The 22,642-nt window shown below is 38.7% G+C and overlaps 1 protein-coding gene across 1 annotated transcript in view; it reads left to right on the top strand.

The window, feature by feature from the left end:
* The window catches only part of NYAP2 (neuronal tyrosine-phosphorylated phosphoinositide-3-kinase adaptor 2), a 240,050-nt gene that overhangs the window by 115,608 nt on the left and 101,800 nt on the right, over positions 1-22,642 (top strand). Inside the window, exon 3 of the mRNA XM_063097781.1 lies at positions 21,025-22,122. Coding sequence (XP_062953851.1) covers positions 21,025-22,122 — 1,098 coding nt within the window. The remainder of the gene's footprint in view (positions 1-21,024; positions 22,123-22,642) is intronic.

The following is a 22,642-nucleotide window of genomic DNA, read 5'->3' on the forward strand; positions in this document are numbered from 1 at the left end:
GCCAAAACATAAATATGATTTCAGAGAGTGCTAATATTATTAATAAATGGAAAAGGGGAAATATGGCCATATGAGGGGAAAGGGTAACATTAAATAGGTACTCAGGGATAGTTTTAATATTTGAGCTGAGAACAAAACAACTCTGCATTTGTAATCAAATATGTAATTCTAATCAGAGTCACCATACCAAAAAAACTGTTAACTTTCTCCTTTTTTCCCTCTTTTCTTCTTCCGGGCATCCGTTTATCACGTTTAAGTTGTCAAGTCAGTATAAAAAGGGCTGAATAGAACAGAGTAGAATAGGCTAGTCTGACTGCCAGGGTTTACAGTTTGCCCAGTTATTTTAAGATGAGGCGGAATCACATTGTTTGAAGGGCCTTTATTTTTCTAACAAAGCCACTATTGAGCAAATAAAGTTGAATATTGTTGCCTAATGCATTATAGTACTAGTTTAAAAGATCCAGGGAAAAATGAACAAGGATCTTCAGAAATACGACTTTTTTCCCCTGCTTTTTCTGCCCTGCCTCTGTACTGCTTTCGGTACTGACTTGTCTGATCCTATGGCCTGACAGTTAAGGGAGTGGTCTGACTGTGAAGAAGGGACCAGCTTTGCGAACCAACGTTAAAGGTATTTTGGATTGTGGTCAAGTATTCACAATGGCGGTAATAAGTTAAGCATTTGAGGTTTCTGCCCTTGGTTTCGTATCAGTTTCCTATTGCTGCTGCAACAAATTATCACAAACTTAGTGGTTTAAACCAACACATTTTTTATATGGCGATTTTGCCTGACATGAGTCTCATTGAGCTAAATTCAAGATGTTGGCATGGCTGTGTTTCTTTCTGGAGGCTGCAGGGGCAAACCCCTTTCCTTGACTTTTCCATCTTCTATAGGCCACATAAACTACTTGGGTTATGACACCCTTCTTCTGTCTTCAAAGCCCAGCAATGGCTGGTCAAGTTCTCATGTCACATCTCTCTGACCCTGTTTCCACTGTCATATCTCTTTTCTGACAATAGCTGAGGGACAGATTCTCTATTTAAAGACTCCTGTGATTAGATTGGACTCATCTGGATAATCCAGGCTAATCTCCTCATCTCAAAGTCCTTAATCCTAATCACATCTGCAAAGTCCCCTTTGCATTGTAATGTAGTCACAGGTTCCAGGTTTTAGAACATGGGCATCTCTGGGGAATCCCATTATTCTGCCTACCACAGCTTCTCTTTACATCTGTGACTGTAGATTCAATGAATATGGGAAGCATTACCAGATAGAGTCATTCTTTAATGAGACTAACCTGATTCCTAAGAATGGGCAAGGAGAACAAAAATGTTTTCTTAGCACTACGATGCTATTCAGCTTCTGATCAAGAACTCAGTGCATCTGGGGGCCGAGTGCTCTTTGTGACATGTTACCAGAGAGCCCCATCCTGTTTAGATTTTGAAACTGGAATTTGAGTTACCCCTTGAAATGCTTCATGACAACCCAGAGAAATTGTTTTTACTATAGTGGGATGTGAGGACTATTTTTTTTTCCTTCTCTCTTTATGTTTTAGCATCATCTTCTTCTGTCTTTTTCATGGATTCCAAATTGTTCTTGGGAGGAAACTCTGGTGAGAATTCTAATTTCAGCTTCTTTTGCTCTGGGGACTGACTTGAGCCTTGTCCTTGATATTGTGCTCCTCTAATCATAATCCTGACTTTCTGAAATATGAGTGTCAGTAGAGAAAAGGCTTGCCAACTCCATTGCTCATTTATCACTGAGAGGATGCTTTTAAGGAAGGTCTTAAATGAAGGCATTGTACAAATGCCAAAAAAAAAAAAAAAAAAAAAGCTCTGTGTCTGAAAATTAGGGAAAGCTTCCCATTGTCTGACCTCAATTAGAAAATGCAGAAATATTTCTAAGGATTGCTTTTGAGATGCTGTAAGTGGCAGTGGCTTATTATTGAATGTTGGAGTTAACTCTCTCCTGCACGGAAGCTCTTTACCATTAGTGATACAGTAACCTCATTCCTTTACTGTTTCTCAGGAACTCCTCATGAATTTATGTACAGTGCTCTCCTTAGGCCCTAGGGTTGAATTTAAACCTGAACTTCCTGGAAGTGAGGAGGAGTAATTAAGCGTAAAATAAATGGAAGGGACTGTAAGCCCTCCAAAAAGATATATAGATATATGACTAAAATATTTGAATTGAACCATTTTTTCATTATTACTCTCATAAGGAGCTTTTAAAAATAGATTTCTCCTAATTACCCTTTCATGAATTTTTAATTCCACTGGTATACTGTATATCCGTTTATATGCTTTACATGTATCAGTGTTTTATACACGAAAAGAATAAGATATTTTACCCCTCCCCCAAGAACCAATTTTTAACCTGTTGGGGAAGGTATTGTCCCCACTAAGAATGTATAATGTCAATTGAAGTGGCATACTTTATTGTATCTCCTACCCAATTTTATAATATTATAATTACTTATTTTAAAAGTGAAACCTCATTAGGACATAAAGATCTTAATATATACATATGCAAAAAGAATGATAAAGAATAACCATTACCCACCCTATCAATCACCCCAAGTCATAGAAAACATTTTCAATATCCATCAAGGTACTTTTTTATGCACTTACATATATACACATAATAATAAATACATATATTACAAAATGTAGCTTTGTACAACATGACCATTTTTCTATGGCAATAGGCATATTATCACACTATTATTTTTATCACAGAGTACTACATTATACAGCTACAAATGTCTCATAATTTAGATAACCAATACTCTTGTCAGATATTTATTTTTTCTCACTTATTTTGAGAGAAACAACACTATGATATAGAGCTTTGGACATATCTTTTCATACATGACTGAATGTCTCCTTGGGATCCATGCCTGCAAGTGCAATCTTCCAGGCAAAGGCAATGCTCTTTTCAAAGAATTTGATACATGATGCTGAATTGCCCACCAAAACAGGATGGTTTCTATAAAAAAACGCATAATCATAGCAAAATGTTGATATGCTCTGGGTGATAGAGTAGTATCTTTCCTACCAATAAAATATTGCATTTACATCCAGATGAGTGAGCATCTTTTTATAGGGTGCAATTATTCAATTGGAATAGAGACTCTCTGGAGCAAGCAAGAACTGGAAGGAAATTTGTGATTTGTCAGAATTTTACACGTGTAACTAGCTCAGCAAAACTATAGAGGTTTTAGTGGACAGAGGAACAGGGAAAATGGTTTTAATCCAAGTTGGTTTTTGTTTGATCCATTTTAATATTCTTGTTTATTTTTTATTATTTCCAAATTATCTACCCCTTTTATCCTAGATTCTTTAAATGGATTTGCTGTAGAAATCAGAGATGGCAGAGACACAGGCAATGAAATACTTTCTAAAAACTGTTTTTTGTGTTTGTTTTTGTTTTTGGTGGCTTCTCATAAATTTGTCAATTCAACAGTTTTTTGAGCAACTAGTAGGTAACAGACATTGCTGCAAACGTGGAAGGAGGAGTTTGGTTCTCCCTAAAAACAAATCTCTACCATGATGGAGTTTATATTCTTGTAGTGGGGAAAAGCAGCAATAAGCTAGTAAACATAAATAAATAACATGATAATTAGTGATGAATGCTATAAAGTAATTAAAGGAGTGAGTGGTAGGGAGAGGGGGCAGGGGAGTAACCATTTCAGACAAGGTGGTCAGGGAAAACCCTCAGTGATTAGGTAAAATTTTAACAGAATTGAAAAAGAGCTGATAGAACATTCTGGAGGAAGAACATTCTAGACAGAGGGAAGAGCAAGTACAAAGACCCTGAGATCAGAGCATGCTTGGCCATTAGCAATGGGAACGAGGCCAGTGTGCTGCAGCAGAGAGAACCCAGAGGAATCCGGAAAGATAGACAAGGGCAAGTTGATGCCTGGCACTGTAAGACAGTGGGCACTGCACACGCCTCATATTTTGAATCATTGCATAATCCATACAACCCGTCTTTTAAAGCTCCTGCTGTGCTCCAGACCCTGGGCTAGACAGTGAGTACAGAAGAGAGATGAAGACAGGCACAGCTCTCATGGAGTGAGCCTTCCAGGGCAGGACATAGACAAGCACAGAGGCAATTACAGTTTATTGTGACAGTGCAATTACGGGTGAAAGAGAGGGTGTTAGTTGGAACACAGAGGAGGAACAATTCACTTAAGTAGTTGCAATGTAAAAATCAGCATATTTTTAATAAAACAATTTTTCTTTTTGTAGCCTGCAGTTATCATTGTATTGTTGCATGTATCATGTTATTTTAACATTAAATGTTAAATCATTTGCTCATCCCAATGGGTTGGGTCCTGAAATTAGGAGCCACGTCTTTCCCCCTGTTTGCTTCAATTCACAACAGTGAATTTATGACAAAAAAGGAATTAATTAAGCTCTGGCTTCCTGTCTTTTGAAAAGTTCTGGACCTAACTGGAACTTAGTTAAAGGTTTAGTATGTCACAAAAAGCTCACTGGAAATCTGGAAGACAGAGCAAGGTAGGAAGGAGTAGGGCAGTAATTTCGATCCACTGGTGCTTTTCTTGCTTGTTTTGTCAGTTGTGATTCTCACTTGCTGCTAAATTGTTAGAAATTATACATATTTTGTTTCCCCTTTAAATGGTAGATTTACTGGGGTAAGGAACAGTCTCTGCTATTGCTTTGTGTGGGTGTATGACAATTAATACATAAATGAAAAAAAATTAAAAACAAAAAAACAAACCGAAAAAACAATTCTTCCCATTGGAATCTGTTCACAGAAATACATAGAAAAAGTCTAGAAATCCAGAGCATGTGGCTTCCTGCTCATTCGAAGGGCATTTACCATATCTGGCCAATGTCTCAATTATCTTCACAATTTCAAGAATTTCTGTTATTGTTTCAAGTAGCTTGCTGGGCCATGCCGTTGGAAAGCTCTTATTTTCTGGTCTAAGCACTTTAGGGTGATTGTCAGAGAGTTTTAGGACATGGTTTTGATTGCAAAAGATTTATATCTCCAAGGTAACATCAAAATTCCTATTGGCTGAGAACAGTTTGTCTTCCCTGTTTGTGTCTTTGTGCAATTTGAAAAGCATTTTAAGGGCAAATTTGCTTGAGAACGTTCAGCACGGAGCAAATGGAAGAAGCAGCTCTGTTCCCAGCTCCCTTGTGTGTTTGCTCGGTACAGTCTGTACCTGCTGAGCAACCCAGGACACCACCCAAACTCTGCTCCAGATAACACAAACAGCCTCTCACATTGGATCTCTCTACTTGTGCATTTCCAATACCACATCCATTGGTAGTTGTTTTGTCAGTGCCTAAACTTCCAGCTCAGCTTGGTGACACTTTAACTGCATCTTTCTTCTTCTTTTAATTGTGAAGCCTTTGTAGCTTCTCACTCTACAATTCGTTCTTTCTACATGGGTAAGATGAGACAAGGTCTACCCACATATCTATTTCATTGAAAAATATTTTAGAAATTAAATTAATAAAGCATGTTTAGAATGAATGAGAAATGTGAAAGCTTACATCTTTTTATTTGTAACTTTGCAAAATATTCTGATTTTATTCTAAAATAGGCTCTGAGCTAGAAGCTGTGGATCTAGAAGTAAGGAAGACAAATACAATCTTCCTATCAGGGAGAAGAAGGACATTAAACAAGCAGTAACACAAATAAATGTCACCTACAAATGATGGCAAGAAAAAGGGGAAGGTTCCAGGGGTCATTATCCTTAGCTTGAGTCTTCAGGAAAGAGGTGCCTCAGTGAGAATCAAACCAAGACCAGAAGCTTAAGTAGGAAAGGAGGCAGGGGAGTAAAGGGTGCTGGGACAGCCATTCTTGGGGGTAAGGACCATTGGACAAGACAGCCCTGAATAGGGGAATCATTTTTTTGGTTTGACCACTGAAAGAGAAGCCTCTGCTTATAGGAAGTAATCCATGTGAGATGTGGTTGGAGGAAGAAATGGGACCCAGGGTGTGGCAGATCTCAGTTAGTATGGTAATTATGGGCAGATGTTGCCAGGTTTTGAGATTGGGTGAATGAGGAGGTTCGTGACATGGTCAAAGTTAACTGGTTATCATATTTATAACTTTATATATAAATGATGTTTATACAGAAATGATCACAAAGCAGGGCATTTCTGGCTGTATCGGAGAGAAAGAAAAAGGAGAGAGACATATATGTGAGTATATATATGAGTATATATGTATCAATACACACACCATACACATATACACGTGAGTCACATGATTATGCACACACATATACAAATCCAAATTTGGGTTTGAAAATAAACTTTGAGATTAAGTTTAGAGCCATTTCTCTAAATTCCTATTATTGTTACTCAATATGTCTGTACATTGAAGTTTAACTTTCAGATTAAGATTCAGCCAGATGTTGAGTTAGATGTTTAAGGCATGATGTGGGGGGGGGGGGGAAGACTCACAGGAACAGGAATCGAAAATACTACAGACTGGGTGAACCATGATGTCCCTCTCCTTTCTTATATTTTAGACTCAGAATCATGTCATCCTGATGATTTTTCTTATAAAGAAAACAAACTTAAATCTAAAACTAAAACCAAATAATAACCTCTGCAGTTGTTATAACCATTTGAATAATAAAGGACTAGATTTACAAATAGCTCCATGACTTCATCCAAGCCACAGAAGGCGGAGAGGATGTTGCTTTGGTGTGGCTCACCGATGGCCTGCCTGTTCCGAGTCCAGTCCCAGAGATACTATGTTTCACTGAAATTATTATTGATTAAAGAGAACTGCCAAATAACATGAGAAATAAAAGAGCAAGGCTGTCTGAGACCTCAAAACTTAAGGCTTATGCTTTCCTATTGTCGAATGCTGCCTCAGTGCACGACATGTTTTCGGTTATCCCTTAGAGCCCAGAACCAAAAAACACTGGTGTCTGGTCCCTATGATCAATGAGATTCTGATATGGATCAAGCCACTCTGTTCTGAATGGGGCCATCTTGCCCATCTGGATATAGAGAAAGGGAAATGCAACTTATACAAAAGACCTACTAAAGAGAGGAATAATTGGGTCATTGTGGCTAAATAAAAATTGTGCACAAACAGAAGAAAATTCTTTTCCTTTTCTAACCCAATTCTTCAAGAATGTAGGGTATCCTATACAGGGATCATGGAATATCTTTAATATCCAAAAATGATTTACATATATATATATATAACCTATGTGTTTATTCCATGCATATGGCAGAACACTTTATGATGTTATTATGATGAGCCACCTCATTTTTTGGAAATATTCTTGCTTTTTCTTGTATTACACTATAGTCACAGTTCTTCTAGATTTGAGAAGCACAGAGAATAACCCCCAAACGTCACTTTTCAAAACCTAAGGGCTATGTCATGTTTTGGAAAAAAGAGAGTTTGAATACAAGGTGTTAATCTGTTGAATTTTCTGCATTGCTACACATGTTGTGATTTACATCTTTCATTTTCTCTTTCGTTTTGATTTTAGTTACATTTTTCAATTAAAACTCATTCAAGGAAAATTATTATTTTTTCACTTAAACACATAAGGGACTAAGAATGCCAACGCTGAAATGGTAATGTCCAGAAAATCACGATGCCTATATGTTTTTAAAAGAAGGTCACATTTTTCAAAGTAAATTCAATTCTATTATATGAACAGATACAGGATATAAAGTTAATACAGAAGGAAACTTAAATATTGATCTTACAGTTCACTGAACATAAAATCTATATTTATTTGGGCAATCACTCATTTTATAATTTCCCAGAGCTGGTGGGTTCTTTAGGTATTGGCACCATTAATTTTTATAGCTCTTTGCTAAATAAATGTGAAGTATGTGTGAAAGCATATGCTCTCATTCCATATCTCCCACTGTAGCCAGAGAGATTTATGTACATATATAGTGATAATAATTGACAGTGATATTGTTTCTATTTTTAAGGCCTTTGTATGTCCCAGACCGTGTGCTAGATACTTAAGTGTAGTGTCTTTTTAAATCCTCACAATATGCTGTGAATAAGCATCACTATATCCATTTAACAGTTTAGTTCAACGAAGCTGCAAGAGGCTGGAGTTGACTTTCCCAAGGATACACAAGTACTGAATTGGGATTAGAATTCAGGGTAATCTGACTCATGGAAGAGTATTTGTACTGCTTAAAAATAATTGGTTAAAACACCCTTCACTATATACTTGTAAAACAATTTTGTACCATCATCTGTACAAGCAAATTATTTTTTGACAACAAAAATATTGACAAAAATTTTTTGACAACAAATTATTTTTTGATGGCAACTTGAGTCAGATCACTTGGGTTCACAGCCTGTTTTTGCTTCTTGGGCAAGTAATTCATTTTCTCAATAACTAATTTTCAATGACTGAAAGGCAGAGTTTATAATAGTAGCTACCTCATAGGGATGTTGTGAGGATCACATGAAATAATCCCCCAAAAGCACATTGTCTGATGCAAATAAGCGTTTACCAAATGGTAGTTGTTATTATTACACTTATTAATATTTCTGGTATTATTGTTATAGTTCCATCAGAGGAGACGTTAACACACATCAACACAATGTCAGTGAGGTTGAATGAAATGTTTTATGGCTCTGTAATTCCATGCTGCTTCCTCTGTGATCTCAGGTACTTAAAAAGATCACAAACGTTTCTATCTTTATATCGCAACCAGAACAGACTTTCAAAGGATAATCCCCAGTAGATGTATCTATGGAACTGCAGGGATTCAGTTTCTACAGATTTGACTGCCCCAGGGACAGTAGAAATGTTCCAATCGTTAATCGGATTTTTCACCCAACTTACTTTCCTTAACATAATACCCTCCTGGGTTAAATCCAAATTAACTGAACTTCTATTTGGGTGCACAGCATCATGCATTTTCCATGGATCTTTTATGTTGTCACATTTTTTTTCTCTCAAGACTTAGGAAATCAACATATTGGAAACTTCCTTTCACTGCAGGGAGAGATGTTGCAAGCAATAGCCTCTGTGAAACTTGTAAAGATAAGTAACTGATGGCTTCAAAATATTTGGGTAGAGTGAGAGCTATAACCAGCAGTTTAATAACTCAGCTATCCCTAAGTTTTAAACACATGTATTGTCCTTGGCTTGGACATCTTGGTATTTGACTGACCACTGGGTTGAGGTGATTGATATACACAGTTAAAGCACCCAGAGAGCTTTTGGCTTAAAGAAAGTATAGTAACTTGTATGTGTATGTGTGTGTGTGTGTGTGTGTGTGTGTGTGTGTGTGTAGCTTTATTTAGTTATTTTTCTAAATAAATCTAAAGTTTAAATACTCCTAAAAACTCCAGGGAGAAAAACTTTCATTGAAAAAAATCAAAAATGGAAGGAAGAAAAATTCTGAAGAGAGAGATGAGAAAGGAATTCGAAAACTTTAAATCTTTATACATTTGTCCTTTATTGTCCAGTGACCAGTGATTTACAGTCATTATTGATCAGTTATCTATTGGAAGAAAGTCCCTGTGTTAAATGTATTAGGGCTTTTACAAAGATGAGTTGATGAGAACCAAGTACAGGGTAGTAACTGAGGAGGTTTATAAGAAAAAATCCCACATGGGGGGGAGAGAAAGAAAAGTAAAAGAGAAAGGGAGGAGGTTGTAATGTTTGAGTTGGGCCTTAAAGAAGGGAAGGGTTTTATTTAGGTAAGGGTAGAGGAGCAGAGGAAAATGTCTGAGCAAATTCTGAGCACATATGGATTGGAGAAGTGTGGGGATAGTGGTCTGGTTTGGCCAGAGTGAAGGGTGTATGAATGCTGAGGGAAAAAAGAACAGAAATTCTGGCATACAATTACATGCAAATACAGAAGTAGAAATCATCCTGGTTGTGGCCTTGGTCATAGAAGTTCATTACTACTAGAGAGATCCCAGTACAGTGTCACTTTCATACACAGGAAGGATGAAAGTTGTAAAGGAACTTCCTCTATCCTATATTCATGACATTCCTTCAGAGGGCCTTGCTATGTTGTTTTTATTAATAAAGGTTTTTTCCAAGAAATGATTATGTGAACACCAATTTGTGTTCTGGGATGAGGCTTACAAAGCCATTAGACTGTAAGTGCTTTGCACAGTGCCGGATCTAAACTGTGATTTTCCTCTGTCCTGTTCCTTCATGCTCTTCTTTGACCTTTCCTTAGAGCCTACAGGAGCTGAAAGAGGAGCATTTAAATTTCTCAGTTCATTTTTATGGCTTCCCTTTTTGTCAGGTAAAATATTTAACCTGCCTCAGTTTCTCCACATGGTAATGTTGAGAATTCCTTCATTGACCCCTTTCTCTTCTATACTTTCATTTATTTTGCCACCATCACTATCTTCATATGTGTCATCATTTTCTTGCCTCTTAAATCAAATAATGCCTAAGGAAATGGCAAACTATAGGTTGCTCATGGCTCTTTAGGGTCATTGGAAAATACCTGGAATTTTGAATGCTAACTCTTAAGAATGTCAAAGGTCTACCATTTACTCAACACAAATAAATATTTGCCAAGAACCTGTGATATTCTTGTCATTTTACTCCTGTGATTCTTTGCTGAATCACAAAGAATCATCTTTGAGCATCTATGTGCTCACATGAAGAAAGAAAGAGAAACACCCAAAAGTGATGAGTGCTGATTTGGTGGTCATGGAAGACTTCTCTGAAAGAGTGACATGTATGATGAGATCTGAGTGACACATAGGAACCATCCATGTATAGAAGGCACAAGCATTGCTGGGAGCAGGAATAAACTTGGTGTTTTAGAGAAAGTTAAATATGAATAGATACACTTTTTGAGGCCCTTTCATGTGACAGACGTTCTGCTAAGGGTTTTCAATGAGCATATTCATTGTCTCATTTGATTCTTATAGTCAGCCCTATAAATATATCCTTCTTATAGATGAAGAAATTGAGGTTTAGTAATAGTTTGAGATCACTCCTTACATGGTGTGATAGAATTGGAACTCAGATATGTCTGATTGTAAATCATGTTCATGACACTTTGTCATCTTTCTCCTGTCTTAAACTCTGCTTTTCACCTCTATTAAGTATAGAACCTAATATTTTAGAATACTGTCTAACTGGGGTAATCCTGGAGAATGTTTCCTCTTCCTGATGGATACATTGCCTCCAGGACTTTTCCCTTCTCCTTTCAGGCTTGTGTAAGGGATGGAGTGGCAGGTGGAATCTGAGAGCCTGCAGTAGTGTAGGTGAGAAAATACCGGCAGCTCAGCTGCCATTTCTTTTCTTTACAAGTGGGATGTGTCTAATGCTCATCCCATGGCAAGAGCAGGAGAGTGATTTGGAAAAAAGATACGGCTCTGGGATGAAAATAACAAACCAGAAACTTTTGGTAAACACTGTAAGCAGAGAATTGTGTCTTCTTGGGAATGCTGGTTGCCTGCCTGGACAGGTTTCCATGAAATGGTGTTACTGAGGTCAATCTGCCCTCATACAGGACTGGCCTCAATCTGCAGGCTCAGAAACTCCATCTCATTGGATATCCAGAATAACTAAGATGTCAGAGCAAGCAAGCTCAAAAGAGATGGTGGATAAAGCCAGAATTCCACTTTGCTAGCTTCTAATGAGAAACATACATAGTACTTTGGAAATCAAAATCATAAAAAGATTTCTTGGTGAAACTAGTGTTAAAGAAAGAATGACTGATAAGAATCAGGTATGTTGTGGCTTTAGGCTTTATTAACATGCAGGATCCATCTCTACATCAGAGGTTTAGCAGAGGACCAGATCCCCGGGGTACTGCTGTGGCGGCCACCAAGTTTTGTTCTCTGAATCTTTTGGTTTTGCACTCCCTGGGGCTGGCAACCTGCACTCTGGTTGTCCTTCCTTTATATACGTTAATACCTTCACTCTGATTTTAATCCAGACTTTTAGACCAGAAAGTATGTAATTTCTTTTTATATCTCTTCTCTGAATCATCCTGTGGTGATTTTATAATACAAGGCAATCTTCTTTAATTTCTGTATTCTAGAAGGATGCTTTTTGTATCCTTAGGGTACAATCTGTACCCTAGTTCTATGAAAATGACAGTGGCATTTTTCTATGAGATATCCACATGCACAGGAAATTAATTTTGGAATTGTTTTCAGTTATCTCTTGTGTAATAAACCAACCCAAAATGCTGCGGCTTAAAACAACAACGGTATATTGTTTCTTATTATTCTGTGAGTTGACCTGACTTATATGGATCGTTCCTCTGCTCTGTGTGACATTGGTTAGGGCCTCTCATTTGTCTGTACTCAGCTTACAGTTGGGGTAGGTTGGAAGTTTAAAGAACGCTTCACTCATATGTCTGGACCATCTCTCTTTTCCACATGTCTCTTCATATGACTAAATTGAGGTTCTTCATAGCATGTTGCTGTAAGTGGTCTCATAAGACAAATGGCTTTCAAGATAGAACGAAAGCCGTTAGTTCTCTTAAGTCCAAGATGCAGAATATTAATTCTGCCACATTCTATTGGTCAAGGCAAGTCACAGGGCTAGCCCTGATTCTGGGAGAGAGAGATAAATTCTACCTATTGATAGGTGCAATTCCTAAAAGGAGGGAGGAACTGAGAGTGGCTGTCTTCAAAAACTGCCTACCACAATTTGCCTTCCAGCCACAATATTTCCAATAAGCAAAATATTCTCACTCTCTTGCCCAAACATTTTATTGCATTACAATATCAGCCTGAAATCTAGGATGTCATCATCTAAATCACGCCCATGTGCAGTGAGGCTCCTTGGGTGCAGTTTTGCAGGCACAGTTCCTTGGTTGAAAATCCTCATATGCAAAGGCTTTGTACTAAAAGTACAATTTACCTGCCCTACACAAAGCCAGTATACACTGGTGGATCAGGAACAGGGAAATAGCAATGTATAGTCTCTTTCAAAAAAGTAGGGGCTGAGGGGTCACGTAGAAGTCACCAGCCCATAGCAATTCAAAAGTCCAGTTAGACACACGTGACCAGTTCTCTTTGCTCTGAGAGCAGAAAATATTTGTGGATTAGGGCCCAGTTCTGCTCCCTGGTTTTGGTTTCCTGAGACTCTTGATTTTGATCTCTGTTCTCTTAAATCTTCTGGCCATGTCATTGTCCATAAAAAAATGACCTCTATCTGGAGGTGAGTGGCTTTCTCAGCTCACTTCCAGCCTTTAAAATCTTTGGGGCCCAAAGACTTTTTAAATTTAAATTTTGAAGTGTGTCTGTCCCATTCAGTCAAACTTGGAAAACCTTCTTTATAATTTTTTGGGCTTTTTATGAATCAAAGTATACTCCACTTCATTAGATGAAAGACAGAACCGCAAATTGCTTTCAGAGAGGGTCCTCTCTCCTTAGGGTTATGGTCAGGATATTGTGCAACAACATTTATATGATTCTTAAAATCTCTGGGTTTACTATCTTAAATCTTTTAAAGATACCAACAAGGTATATTATGGCCACACACACACACACACACACACACACACACACACACACCACAAACTCTTTGTTTTTTTTCTGGAGGTTGGCCAGTATTTATAGCCACACTTGTAATTTGATTTTTACCCCAGGCCACATTTTACTGGCTGAGCTCTGAATTTGACATTTGTCCTGAGGTCATTTTTCACTTTGAAACCTTTTGCTGCCCAGAAAAGGCTTCATGGTAAATACTGCATTGGGGCTATTTTCTTTTGTTTTTGCTTGAGAGCTGAGCAGTCCTTCCCTGGTACCGCTCTCTCTTGCAGTCCTTTATCATACGTGGCTAAAACAAACTAACCCTCACTTTCACATCCTTCCAGAGCTATCCTTAGTTAGGGGCACATTTCATTATGTATATTTTGTATTTTTACGTGACCACAAGCAACAGTCTTGCCAGTTTTCCCCCAGTCTATAACACAGCTCTCCCTTCTTCCAGCCTCCAAAAGCAATTTCCTCACTGACTCTTCTACCTTGCAACAGTCTCCTCACTGTCTCCTGGACCTGCTGCCAAGGAGTCCCAAAGCCAATGCACTAGTTTTAGATTTTTATTATAGCAGCACCATACTTCTGGTACCAGTTTCAGGTGTGTATAACTGCAGAACAAAACCACCCCCAAATTTAGAGACATAAAAGCAGTGATTATATTTACTCATAATTTTCTGGGTCAGGAATTCAATGGAGCACAGTGGGGGTGGCTTGTCACTGATCTGAAATGGCTTCTACCTCATCTGAGATGGTTCACCCAGCTGGGGGGCAGCTGGGACAGCTTTACCGGGGCCATACACCTGCAGTTTCATTTTCATCATAGATTCTGTTTCTTGGTTCTTTTTCCCATGGCTAGCTTGGGCTTCCTCACAACGTGGTGATCTCTGAATGGTCAGACTTCTTACATGCTGTCTGACTTCTTAGGAAGAAGGTGGAAGCTGTCAGATTCAAGGGGAGAAGAAATAGATCCCACCTCTTATTAGACAGAAACAGATGTGCATATAAGGAGGGAAGGAATTAATGGAGCCATTACTAGAGACTATCATCATAGATTGTCTGGTTGAGAATTATTCAAACATTCCTCATCATAACATCTAAGAAATGTGTGCAATCCAGGAAATTTCTATGTACTTATTGCATTAATTCATTTCTGCTGTTTACAACAAAATACCTGAAACTGGGTGATTTATAAAGAAAATAAAATTTATTTCATATGGTTTTGGAGGCTGGGAAGTCCAAATTCCAGGGAACATGTTTGGAGAAGGACTTGAGGTGGCAGCAGTGATGGCAGGGTGTCACAATGTGAAATGACAGAGCAGAGAGAGAGAACTTCTCATGAGCTCTCCTTTTAAAGCTCTCAGAACTACAACCCTGACCACCATTATTATTTCATTCACTAGGGGTTGGTCCTACAATCTAATCACCTCTTCAAGATCCTGCCTTTCAATTACCGTAATGGGATTTCCCACCCTTTTCACAGTCACAGTGGGGATTTAAGCTAAAATGAGGTTGGAGGGGCATCCAATCTATAGCACTTATGAATAAATATTGTGTGGAGAAAAACATTTATCCTTATCGTGTGAAATGTACTCATATCTTCTAATCCATTCTAATTCATTTTTTATTAAGTGCTCATTACAGACTCCAAATCTATTTCACAACTAATGGGTCCAGATGAGTAATTAAACAAACAAACAAACAAACAAACAAAAGCAGTGGTTCTGATTGAAGTCCTTTATTTTATATAAAAAAAGTGAATGTAAATAAAAATGTACCTCAGAGTAATTTGCCCAACATTCTGCATCTTGACTGAAGCAGAGAAGGGATTAGAATCATGTCTTCTAGCTTAAGCAAAGACTCTTTCAGTCCCACTCAACTTTCAGACCACACTGTTGAGCCAGTTTCCTGCCTTTGTTTAGTTCCACTCAAATGTTGATCCGAGTTCCCTGTTTTCATTGTCATCAGGTCTAGGACTATAAACACAGGTCCTGCGACTCCAGACTTCATATTTTTTGTGCATTATCACGCTTCCTTATTCCTACTATAAACAGTCCAAGGGCATTGGCGACTTCCATCCCTTAACAACACCTTAATTAAAAAAAACAAAAAACAAAGTAATTTTGCAGATAGTATTGTGGGGCTTGTGACTGAAAATAAAAATATCCCTAAAAGCCATGGAATTGTGAGTCATGAAGAAAGAATTATTGTGAGCACAATTCTGCTGGAAGTGGGAAATGTGTCTCTCACCTTCCAGAATCACCCAGTTCCAGTATCACACAGTGTGGACATTATCTCCCTTCAATGGATTCACATTTCCCAGTTTGAATTACCTATTTAAATATGCCTCTATAACAAGATATACAAAGTTCTAGTTCCACTTCTGTGGCATAGGCTGAGAAGACCATTTAAAATGACATTTTATGCAATATTCTAAATGATGAAATACATAGCCTAATCTTCCTATTGATTTCCTTTATTTAAAAGGTATAGAGAATTGAATTTAAATTATTAGATTTTCTTAAAACATGTTGTTGATAAGGACTCCCTATCTGCTGATTGGGTTGGATAATTTCTAAGAGCCCAAAAGATTCTGAGATTCTGTGGCCACAGTCTCCCCACAAGAGGAAATGCTGACCTGTATGTCTCTTTTTTCACCTTTTGGGTCACAAACATCGACAGATACTAAGGCATGGTTTTGTGTTGCACTCTTTTTTTTTAATAAGAAAAAAGTATTTCTGAAAGATAGGTTGACAAGGGACATGGTGAATTTCCAAAATTAACTGTGAAAGGCAGATCATCTGGGCATGACTGAAAGCCATGCATAACCTTTGTACTCAGATATCTCATTTCAAAAATGTCACTTTCTGCTTATTCAATTCTACTGTCACACTATTTTAAGCCTTAAAATTTGTGCTCTGGAGCTGAGCAAGAATTATTGCTTCTATCTTTGGGCTTATTAGAATCATTTAAAATTCACTTGAGAGCAATAAAAATCACTTTTTTATTATGGTTAAATATGGTTAAATGTTGAAATTTGCAATGCTATTTCCTATTGTCTTTTATTAGCAGTATTTTAGCATGTATGTATGTAGCTCAAGACTATCTTTAAGTACCTTATAAAGAAATGGCATTTTAAATGAATTTTCTCTAATTTTTTAATTCCCTACAGTGAGGTTAAAGTACAATGAATTATGGGATAATGTTGCCTAAAATTTTAGACTTTTTCTTGTATTGATGAAACTTTTTCAAAAGCATATATGACAGTCGAAACATATTTTCATTGCTCTGTAAATTAGTTACTCAATACTCGCACTCAGATAAAATCAGATGATACATGGCAAATGGAGAAAAAGTCAGTATATTAGAAAATAAATTGTTTCCTCATCTTTTTTTTTTTCCCAAAGAGATCCATGAGATTGTAAGGTAGGTGTGGAATGGAGAACAGATATTGCCTGGGAAAAAGTCCCCCAATATTGAGGAATGGATCTGTTTATTCATTCAATTCATCTGTAATTTACTTAACATTTTATTCTGTAAATAATCTCTGTATCTTGATTTCAAATTTAGATCAATACTAAAAAGGAGGACCATGAAAAAAAAACTCCCTTTAATTCTATAAATCTGCCTGCATTAGGCTCTCTTTCACCAAGCAGAGAAGGGAAGAGGGAAGCAGCTTGCCCAGATAATGAGGCATTCCCTGGGCAGGGCTGGCTGGAGTGTTACTTCAGCTGATGGGCAGCAGAATAAGCAGAACAGAGTGGAGCAGGGAGAAAGTACACCAAAGCCAACAACAGCAAACAACAAATTTCTAGCAAATGGATCAGGTTTAAGTAGTGTGTGCCTTGGCACAGTTTAGAGGCTGGAGAGTCAGATCAAGAAGAACCAAAATTGCAGGCCGTGTGGTGGAAGGTGCACCTGGGCAGGTATCTAGGATGAGCTTCTCTGCCTGTAGCTGGAATGTGCTCTCTGTGACATGGTTGCAGGGTGTGAAGAGGTAGGTGGCAGGGAGCAGAAGAAATGTAAAGGGGTGGCAAAGAATTGTATTATTTCCTAAAATAGCAAAGCTAGTTAAGGTATTCCCATGCCTGAGGGTGAAATTAACATGAGTGCTCATCATTCAACTGTAAAGGGCCTTTACAGGGGGCTCAAATAATAGCTGTTGACTTAGGTAGCTAGGCTGCTGTAACAAAATAAGAGAGTGGCTGAAAGTACAGGAACTTATTTTCTCACATTTTTGAGGCTAGAAGTACAAGACCAAAGTGGTTGCATGGTCAATTTCTGGTGAGGGCTCTCTATGTGTCTTACAGACTGCCACCTTATCTGTGGTCTCATATGGCAGGAAGAGGGAGAGAGAGAGAGAGACAGAGAGAAGCTCTCTGGTGTCTTTTCTTATAATCACATCATGAGGGTTCTTCCCTCACGACTTCCTCTAAACCTAATTATCTCCCAAGGGAGATGAATTTTTGTTGGGGAAAGGAAGACACAATTCAGTCAATAGCAACTGTCAACTTTGATCATCTCACAGTCACCATAAGAGTCATATATTTATTTTTTTTCCTTTGTTGGACAACATCTATAATTGGTTTGCATTGACATTGTCCTTACAATGTAATTGGGTTGTCTAAACTCCTTCTTAATAATTAGTTGTTCTGCCTTAATTCTAAGTATGTTGTGTTCTGGAAGAAAAGCTTCTGTTTTTTCAATCATTTTATAGTTGTAAAGTGTTTTTATTTCATTTTTTTCTGTTCCTTTTGGCAAACAAAATGAAGTGTAATTTGCTCATTTTTTTCTTTTTTTCCCATTTTATTAAATTTATTTTTTCTTAATTGGCACATAATAATTGTATATATTTATGGGGTACATTGTGATATTTTGGTACATGTGTATAATGTACAATGATTAAATCAGGGTAATTAGTATATCTATCACCTCAAAAATTCATCACTTTTTTTTGTTGTTGAGAAAGTCACATTTTGAGTACCGTATAACCCATTGGTCTTGCCCATTCCAAAGGCCATTTTCTAATCTGTGTGAGGAGAGGGATAATGTCTCCAGTGTTGTTCATCCACTTTTGCTTCCTTGAGAGCCGTGCCACTCCCAGATCTACTACTGACCTCCCCACCACCTGGGAATCCACGCTGTAGACTCACCTCAATGCAGTGCTGCTACCTAGGCATAGGTGCAGCAGATGCTTGAATACTTGTCCTGTTATTTCTCTCCATAGTCTACGTTAGAGTTCCAGACTGTAGTGAAGGGTCAAAGAAAATAAAAATAAATTATAATTTAAGAGGCAGAAAAATAAAAATCTTATTCTTTTTTTTTTTTTTGTCTTTTTTGTAACCGGCACTCAGCCAGTGAGTGCAGCACCGGCCATCCCTATATAGGATAGAACCCGCGGCGGGAGCGTCGCTGCGCTCCCAGCGCTGCACTCTCCCGAGTGCGCCATGGGCTCGGCCCAAAATCTTATTCTAAATATGATTTTTCCTATATAATGAAGTTATCTATCTTATAGACACACCCTAATTTCTATACTCAGCTTAACTCTTCATTCATAGAGCATCTCCCTATTTAGACATCTCTTTTCTAAGGATTCCCCCAACCTCACACCACTCAATCACTGGAACCCCATAGTTAGGGCAAATATTTTCCCACAGCCTGAGTTACTTAGTCTAGAATGATTCTCTGTGGTAGAGGATGGCAGGAAACAAGCTTTAGCAGAAGAGTCCGAGCGGGTCTTTGTACTTCTAAGTCCTGACACTTTCAAAATTCTTTAAGTGCTAAGTCAACCTTGTTCATTGATTTATAGTTTTACTTTGTTTGGGCTCAGATTTTTGTATATAATCTGATGATTTATTTAAATCTTTAAAAATTAATATACCCAGCAGATTTCAAAGCCAGTAAAATTTATGCCAAGTTGGGTGGTACAGGGAGGAGTTATTAGTTGCTTTGGGTCCCTCCTAAAGAATGATTGACTAGGTAGTTTTCACTCCATCATGTCTCTAGGCATTTCTCTTTGGGCACTAAAAAACTTCACTGCTACAGTTCCCTGGAAAATGACATCTAGTTTTTCTTAGCATGGATAAAACAAAAAGTCTAGATGCAGTAAGAAATTTCTCTTCAAAAGTTTGATTATAGTGAATAAAATAATCATTATGGGCACAATGAAACAGAATATTTGAAGCCAGGAATGACCAAGGAAAATCAACATACATAGTCACTACTAGAATATTTGTTCTCTCCTGCTGAAGCCATGATTGATGTGTAGAGCAGCTGCTTAACTAATCCTTAAGCACTTTATTCTCCTTTAGTAAGTTTTAGAAAGCTCCCATGTCATAAGTTATGCTTGTTGAAAAAACTCAAAGGAGAATTCAGGTGTTTCCTGATTAGTGCCTTGAGCCCTCTCTGTTTAAGCTGCAAATTATAGAGAAGCTTATTTCCTCATAATTTTGCACCTATAAGCCATACTGTTAATTTACCAGATTGTATGCTACCATCTACTGTAAGTAACTACATTCTGTCAGACGGTATAATAATGATAATCATTATAATCATATATCAACACAATGAGATAATGAGATAATAGCAAGAATCCAGTACCTTCCCTGCATGATAAACAATTTGTCTCAGTCACAGAGATTTGCCAGCTGGTTCCGCCCTACCACTGTACAGTGTCAGAAGTTTATGTTCTATCAAAAAGGGGTCTTCTAGCAGGCAGTGGTGGGATGCATTGATACGCATATCTATCTTGAGTTTCCGGAAGTTATTTCTGAAGCTTACACATCATTCCCTGGGTTATTCTCTTTTGAAACTCTTGAAGGGGTTTGAATGTGTCAGTGGAACATATCTGATAAATTCATTCCAAGATGGCATTTGCTATATCATAAGAGATCTTATGAACAAAAACAGACAAATACACCATAATCAACAATACTTGGAGATCTGGAGATTAACTTGTCTAGCTTAATAATATTTTCACATCGAGTTCTCCTGAAATATCAGACCCATCTGTATAGAAGCTATTTATTTGAACCAACACAGAGATTAAGTCTAGCAGGCTGGGAAATTTTTATACTAAATGAAAGAAAGATGTGATCATGTGTAATAGCCACATCAGTAAAAAGCCTCAATCTCTATAGTGTTTTCTTTCACCATTGTGCTAGATTTTTTTTTTTTTCCCTTGAGATTCTTTCTCACTTAATTCTGCAGGTTAATTTTTAGGAAATTTATGATTGCTTTTATACAACATGTTTCATCGCAAGGATTCTATTTAGAAATTCTAAGGCAAAGGGGTGGATAGTCCTGGTTTTAATTCATCGATCAGTGTTATTAATAATAGTTTGAAGATTAGAATTACTATCTTTCTGTCATCTGGTTTTTCTAATTATGGAAAATGTTTGCATCTTTGGTTGATTTTTAGTCTAAGCCTTTACCTAGAAGTGAAACAGACTACTCCTCTGAGCAAAAGTTTGTAGTAAACCCAAGTGCAAATCACTTTTGAAAGCTTTCCTATTATTTATACTCATCTACTTTACTACTTTTTTTCTTCCTTTTTTCAGTGTCAGCCAAACCAAGACCCCACAGTGATGAATATTCAAAGAAGATTCCTCCTCCTAAACCCAAACGGAATCCAAACACTCAGCTGAGCACGTCTTTCGATGAAACTTACATCAAAAAGCACGGGCCCAGGAGGACGTCGCTGCCTCGCGAGGCCTCCGTGTCGCAGGTCAGCAGCCCCGCGGGAGACCCCGAAGAGGAGGAGCCCGTGTACATCGAGATGGTGGGAAACATCCTCAGAGACTTCAGGAAAGACGACGACGACCAGAGCGAGGCCGTCTACGAGGAAATGAAATACCCCATTTTTGACGACTTAGGCCAAGACTCCAAGTGTGACTTTGACCTTCACAGTTGCTCTTCGCAGTGTGCTACGCCCACGGTGCCTGACTTGGACTTCGCCAAGTCCTCTGTGCCATGCACTCCTAAGGGTCTGCTGTGTGACATCCCCCCGCCCTTTCCCAACCTGCTCTCTCACCGACCCCCCCTGCTGGTGTTCCCACCGGCCCCTGTGCATTGCTCCCCCAATTCCGACGAGTCTCCCCTCACCCCACTGGAGGTCACGAAGCTTCCCGTGCTGGAAAACGTGTCTTACATGAAGCAGGCGGCTGGAGCGTCTCCGTCCTCACTGCCACCCCATACCTCCGGCCATCCCAAACTGGAGAAAGACCAGGCCGGTGGGGCCCTAGGATCTGCTTCTGCCACTCCAGTGCTGTCCTCGTCCCCGCCGCCCCCTTCCACTTTGTACCGAACCCAGTCTCCCCATGGCTATCCGAAAAGTCATTCCACCTCCCCGTCCCCTGTCAGCATGGGGAGGTCCCTGACTCCCCTGAGCCTCAAAAGGCCTCCCCCCTACGACGCTGTGCATTCAGGCAGCCTCTCAAGGGGCTCTCCATCAGTGCCTCATTCCACCCCCAGACCCGTGTCGCAGGATGGGGCAAAGATGGTCAACGCTTCGGTGAACACCTACGGGGCGCCTCCCAGCGGCTCTCGGTCCAGGACGCCCACGAGCCCTTTGGAGGAGCTGACCAGCCTCTTCACGTCGGGACGGAGCCTGCTGAGGAAGTCGTCCAGTGGCCGCCGCTCCAAAGAACCTGCAGAGAGTAAGTGTCCGTGCTCCGCCGCGAGCCCCAGGGTAGCTTATGGCTGAAACACAAAGCTGCCCGCTATGGGCAGGTGCAGCGCGCAGCGCACGATCTGTGGTCCCCTTCGGTGCAATCTCCAGTGCAGAATGGGTTCTTTACTTTTGCTGTGCCGAACAGAATAGCGTATGGTGAATGTGAACTGAAAGAGTTAAAAATGGCAATCTCACAGTATAATATATCCTGGTCAAAAGAAGAGTTATTTTTTAAAAAAATAAAGTGTAGAATCTAAATCCTTACAAGGGCCCTGGATAGTCTAAAGAAGAAAAAAAAGACCACCATGGAATTTTTAGGTATATACTTTGATTTGGGGGGAAAATTAAACATTCTAAAATGGAATTGTTAAACGTTAAAACATCTTTATGTTATATTAAAAGACTGCCTGAGCTTTTAGAACATCTTTTTTGGGGCCGAGCCCGTGGCGCACTCGGTAGCGTGCTGCGCTGGCAGCGCGGCGACGCTCCCGCTGCGGGTTCGGATC

Source organism: Cynocephalus volans, chromosome 1 (genome assembly GCF_027409185.1).
Source record: "Cynocephalus volans isolate mCynVol1 chromosome 1, mCynVol1.pri, whole genome shotgun sequence".
Classification (NCBI taxonomy): Eukaryota; Metazoa; Chordata; class Mammalia; order Dermoptera; family Cynocephalidae; genus Cynocephalus; species Cynocephalus volans.